General features: G+C 34.3%; 1 protein-coding gene across 1 annotated transcript in view; it reads right to left on the bottom strand.

Moving 5' to 3' along the window:
• CHL1 (cell adhesion molecule L1 like) overlaps positions 1-6602 on the bottom strand; it is a 131459-nt gene that overhangs the window by 96365 nt on the left and 28492 nt on the right. Inside the window, exons 2-3 of the mRNA XM_007947330.1 lie at positions 5095-5107; positions 4522-4709 (exon numbers count right to left, since the gene is read on the bottom strand). Coding sequence (XP_007945521.1) covers positions 4522-4709; positions 5095-5107 — 201 coding nt within the window. The remainder of the gene's footprint in view (positions 1-4521; positions 4710-5094; positions 5108-6602) is intronic.

Consider the following 6602-nt stretch of genomic DNA (forward strand, 5'->3'; position numbering starts at 1 on the left):
TGTTTTTGTTGCTCAATATATTCCTGAGATTTATCGATTTTCACTGGTGAGTACTATTTTTTAAATAAATATCCCAACATTTATTTTTCTGTTCTACTATGAATGGAATTGTGCTTTTTTCCCCAGATTATTATTTTTTAACATGAATAGCACAACTATGAGTATTCCTTGTATACAATGACAAGGGGCATGCATCTCTGTTGTACAAAGACAAGGGAGTAGAATTTCTGGATCATAGAATATGAACATATCACCTAAGAAGTGATGCTAAAATATTTTACAAAGATCAAATAGAAAATTTACTCTCATCAGTAGTGAAGAGGTGTTCTGATGATGGCACATATCCCCCTAAAACCAATATTCTCAGACTATTCAATACATCCCAAATTCATGAAGTAAAATGCTTTTATTATTTGGGTTCCAGTTGAAATATTTCTGATCACTAATAATGTTGAAAGGAGCACTCATGGCACAGTGGTTAAGTGTTGGGCTGGTAAGTGAAAGGTCAACAGTTGAAACTTACCAGCGGCTCCATGGGAGAAAGATGTGACAATCTGCTTCCATAAAGATTGCAGCCATGGAAACCCTATGGGGAAGTTCTTTATCCTATAATCACTAAGAGTCATAATTGACTTGATGGTAGCGGGATTTAATGATGTTGAACACATTTTCATAATTATATTGGCTATTCTACTTGTAGGAGCTCTTGTGGAATAGTGCCTAAAGCATCTATTTGACTGCTAACCAGAAGTCTGGTGGTTCAAATCCACCAGGCACTCCTCAGAAGGAAGGTTGGAGAATCTATTTCCATAGTAATACTGCCTCAGAAACCCAAGGAGGGGACACTATGAGTTGGATCCAACTTGACGGCAGTGTGTTTGGTTTGGTTTATTCTACTTTTGTTTAAGGTGCAAGTTTATATCTTTGCTGTTTTATTGTTGTCTTATTTTTCAATTAGAGGTTGAGCTCTGGTGGCACAGTAGTTAAAGCACTAGGTTGCTAATTAAAAGGTCAGCAGTTCAAACCCACCAGCCTATCCATGGGAGAAAGATGTGACAGTCTACTTTCATAAAGATTAAAGCCTTGGAAACCCTATCGGGCACTTCTGCTTTGTCCTATATGAGTGCTATGAATCAGAATTGACTCAATGACAATGAGTTTTTTCATTTAAAGTTAGGTATAAATCAAAGATATTAATATTTTTCAGTTAAAAATGTATCCAGTAACTTTTATCTTGTTTGTGGCTTGTCATTTTACTTTCTTTCTGGGGCATTTTAAGGAATAGAAAGAACATCTAAAATCAAATAGTCAAATGTGTCCTTAATGAATCTTTAAAACACCTTGTTTAGGAAATTTTCCCTACTCTAAGGCTGTAAATACATTCTCCAAATCATATATATATATATTTTTTTTTTCTAAGTAGTTTCTCATTTACTGTTATATCTTTAATTCACCTGGAATGAATTTTTGTGTATCATGTTAGGTTAAACATCAATTGAATGCTTTTCCACAGTTGATAATCTCTTTTTTTGCACCATTTAACAACAACAACAACAAAAAAAAAATCATGCTAGCTCTCTTGGTGTAGTGGGTAAGGCATTTGGCTGCTAAGCAGAAGGCTGGTAGTTCAAACTCACCTGCTACTCCGTGGGAGGAAGATGAGGCAATCTACTTACATAAAGATTTACAGCCTTGGAAACTCAATAGGAGTTGCTGTGAGTTGGAATCAACTTAATGGCAGCAGGTTTGGGTTAGTTTTAGCTCTTATTATGTTTCACAAACATGAAGGCTTATTTCTGGGTTCTCTATGTGGTTCTTCTGGCCAATTTATCTAACTGCACAAAGCCACACTGCACACTGGATTAATTACAAGTGCTTTATCTTGAGTCTTGCTACCTAATAAGGCAAGGACCACTTCTTATTCTTCAAGAGTTTCAAGATAATTTTGCCCTTTGTTCCTCAAATATATTTGAGAAATACCTTGCCACCTTACACAAACAGAAAAATAAACACAGAGATTTAATTTCATTCAATGTATATATCAACTCAGAGAAAATTGACATTAGCTTTATTGAGTCTTTCAATCCATGAAAATGATACTGTTTTTCCATATATCTAGGTCTTCATTAATATTTTCCCATAAATGTGTATACTTTTCACTACAAAGTTTTTCAACTCTTTGTTGAATTCCTTTTCTTTTATATTATTTTCTCCTTCATTCCATTTTCCTTACGTCTCTCTGTTATATGTAAGTTAGTACATTCATTTTCACCCTATAATTACATTACTTATTAAGCTAATATCACTAATTTAATCTTTTCTTATTTTCTAAAATAAGTTTTTTTGTGTGTATGTGGTAAGCATCCTTCTAAACAATGCTTTAGCCGCCTCATACATTTTGTTAGATAGAATTTTCACTATTATCTGTTAAAAAAATATACTATTTTCCCTTGCTATTTCTTCTTTAACTTAAGAATTACTTAGAAGTATGTTTATCAAATTCCAAAGATATGAGATTTTTCTAGTTTTCTTTTATTATCGATTTTCTGACTCTACTGAATTTTGGTTATGTTTTCTTTATAGCTCAAAATATCAAATAATATTTTTTCCCCATGTGCATCAAAAGAAAATATATTCCATAGTTTTAGCTACTGTGTTATACACATGTACATTACTTGCAGCTTATAATTGTGTTCTTTAAATCTTATACATGCTTACAATTTCTCTTCTGCTTCGGCTAACAATTAATGAAAGAGATAAGTTAAATTTCTCATGATGATATATTTATATATTTTTAGTTTTAGTTCTATTTTTGTCATGTATTTTTAGATATTATGCGTTTCTATTGAACCCATTTCTAGGAAGGCTCTTTAAAATAAAATCTAATTGATATTAGTCATATTTTCTTTCTTTTGGATAGCAGTTACTCAACATAAGTTTAATTTCAACAATTCTGTACCTTTATGAATTAGTTGTATTAGTTTTATATAGTTTATAGCTTTTTTAACTTGGAACATTTAGTCCATTTATTTTTATCATAATAACTGATCTATTTGAACTTATTTCTACATTTTTTCTCCTTCCCACTTGTCTACATTTTTTTTTTCCCTCCCATGCTCCACATTGTTTGGAAATTGTTTACTTTTTTTCTCCCTTGACTTCAAGAGTATGAACTCTAGAAATTTTAAGATGCGTAATTAATATATGTTACCTCTTCTGAAATAATGACTTCAGAAAAAACTTACCCCCATCCCATGTTACTCATTATACATGTCATTTATTATTTGTTTCTTCTGAAGTTTGTGTACATTCTGCTTCCCAGAATGATGTATTAGTATCCTACAAAGTCTAGGGTTTTCTCTAAGTTCCTTCAGTGAGTAGAACTTTACGAGACAAAATTGCTAAGTAGAAGCTAACACAGTTATGTACTTAAGAATTTATTCTGTTACAATCATGTAATGTTACATACCTTAAGAGCAGAGAAACTAAATGACCAAACATGGAATGTGCTCATTAAATATTCCATGCACACAGGTCACATATGGCAATGACAAAATAAACTATTCTTGGTGGTAGTTATTAATCAATGTCATTCATAACAGAAAAATGTTTTAAAGTGTTCTGTGATTATTAATTATGGTAGCCATTATTAATATATACGACTAATTGATTCTTCTTAACTATGGATCACTTATATTATTCAAATTAGATGTGGCTATGTGACTTATTTTGGCCAAATAAAAGTGAGTTGCTTATGCTACTTCTCAATGAAAGCATTTAAGAGCCTTTATAAAAATTTTCAAACCCTCTGCCCTGGCCTCTTTGACCTAGGTGGCATGTTTCAGATTGTGCAGCTATGGAATGATGCTGTCTCCATCAGCCTGAAACACCAAGGAACCAGTTTCATGAACAGCACGTGTGCTGAAGAGCTCTTGGATCCATATCAAACTGGATAATCAAAATGTAACCTTGTGTTGACACAAGGACTTTGGGATTATTTGTTACTGAAGTACCACTTGGCCCATTCTGACAAATTACATGTTTAACCTAATGCTTGTTCTATCAGATAAAATGGATACTCTTTATTCTCATGTTGAAGATAAGATTGGTCAGATAGAGCAAAATTATGTTGCTTCCCAAAGTCACCCACATCTAAATATCAATATCTGGAGTTGACTCACTTATAAGTAAAATATAAGACATGTATAGCTCATTGCTATTGACTTGATTCCAACTTACAGTGACCCTATAGGACAGGGTAGAACAACCCCATTGGGCTTCCAAGGCTATAATCTTTCGGAAGCAGATTGTGACACATTTCTGCCGCAGAGCAGCTGATGGGTTTAAACTGCCTACCTTTTTGTTAGCAGCTATATGCATAACCACTGCACAACCAGACTCTTTAACATATGTATAACCTGATTAAATCAATACCACCTTATTTCATTAGAGCCCAGTATAACTCTTACACAACACTTCACTAAAACATTTGTCAAATTAAATCTGCATTATAATACTTACTGGGAACTATGAATTCTATTTCTTCTGACATAGCAACTCCCAGTTTATTAGCAGCAAAGCAGCGATATTTCCCTTGGAAATGAGATATGTACCCTTCATTTGGGATCTTGAATGTTCCTGAATTGTTGGACACAATTATCCGGGGGTCAGAGAGATCAAAAGTCTTGTCATCCTTAGTCCACTTAAATCTATAAAACAAAATTAAAATCAATAGTCAAAAAAATTATAGTCTATTTCTTAATTAAAAAGTATAAGCAGATGCATATAAATGGCAAAGTCTAGCCATATTGGTTATTGGAAGATAACAGAATATAGTGGAATATATAGAATATATACAAGACTTCCTAAAAACTCTAAAATATATTACAAGCCACAAACATGTTGCAAAAACTGAAAGAATAAAACTGAAAACAAGTTGTATTATGTTCATTTAAAGACAGTTTTTATCACTGCATTATCTTGTTTCTGGGTAATTTTAAGTTACTTAACCATTTCAATATTTCTCTTTTTTTTATGGATGATGTGATAAATAACCTTGTACATTAATCTTTTTGGTACATGCTGCCAAATTACCTTAGATCAATCCCTTAAAAGGGAGATGGATGGACCAATAACTTAGGAATTTTTGGGGGGTTTTGTTTTGTTTGTTTCTTTTGAGTTTATTCAATGGTTTATTTCTATTTCTAAAAAATATTTTTATAGTTTTTGTTGTTGAGACTAAACTTAGCAACAATATACACAAATTCAAATTTCTACATGTACATTTCAGGGACCCTGATTCCATTCTTGAGTTGTGCAACTATCCTTTTCAGAGTTGTTTCTCACCCATTAACAGAAACTCGTTTCCCCCTGAGATTCCTATCTAAACTTCTCAGTTACGGTTGTCAATATAGACAGATCTTAAAAGGGCATATGATCAACTCAGACATTCTTTACTAGGTAAGCTAAACTATCATTTGGTTTTAAGCAACCTTCAGAGGATTTTTTTGTTTAAGGTTTAAAGACTATTTTAGGGCTAGAATTTCAGAAGTACATCCAGCTCCATGGCTCCAGAAAATCTGGAATCCACGAGTTTAAAGTTCTGTTTTGCTTTTTCCTCCTTTTTAGACTAAAATCCATCTACAGAATTTTTTTTTTTTTTTTTAATCATGCTCTGGGTGGAAGTTTACAGAGCAAATTCAGTTTCCATACAGCAGCTCACAAACATTTTGTCTCAGGACATTGATTACAATTTCCCACAATGCAAAAGCTCCCCTCCCACCTCCTCGTCATATTTACCTCTTCACTGTGTCCTTCCCTCCATGCACTCCTGCCCCTTGAGCTGTCTCCTTATGCATACAAAGCCCTTCTATTCTCCCATGATTGTTCTCTCCAAGGAGTGTATCTACCTAGTGTAAATATTCACCTCATATGCCTGTCTTTTGTTTGGCTGGAAGCCACAGGACTAGGTTCAATTCCAGACCTGAAGGGCAGCTAGAGGCCATAGCCTCAGTATTTCCATCAGGCTCTATCAGACATGCAAACCTGGTCTTTTTTTTTTCCCAAATGATTTTGAGTTTTGTTCTACATTGTTCTCCCACTCTAGCCAGGACCTCCTCCATAGATCCCCCTCCAACTGGTTGACAGTGGTAGCCGGGCACTATCTAGTAGTTGTATAGGCTGAGATTTGCATGGTGTACCAGTCTCTTGGACTAATTGTTTCCATGACTCTTTGGTTTTCTTCATTCTTCTCTGCTCTGGATGAGGAGAGACCCATTGTTGCATCTAGATGGCTGCTTGCAAGCTTTTTTGGCAAGTCACTACTCACCAAAGTAGGAGGTGGAATAATGTTTTGTGTTGTATGTTATTCCAATTGAGTTTGATGTCCCCTGAGACTATGGTCCCAAGCCCACAGGTCCAACTACTCACTCCCTCTGGGTAGCTGGCTGTGGCCAAGAGGTGAATTCAACCTTATCCCTTGTCAGCTCTACTACATACCTGGGAATTCTTACAAAACATACCAATACACTTGTAGAAACACTCTCTGCCAACCCTATACATGGTCATGGGCACACAGACAATACCTAATAGTTCAGCCTGTC

Source organism: Orycteropus afer, unplaced genomic scaffold (assembly GCF_000298275.1).
Source record: "Orycteropus afer afer isolate SDZICR_OR568_19922 unplaced genomic scaffold, OryAfe1.0 scaffold00180, whole genome shotgun sequence".
Lineage (NCBI taxonomy): Eukaryota > Metazoa > Chordata > Mammalia > Tubulidentata > Orycteropodidae > Orycteropus > Orycteropus afer.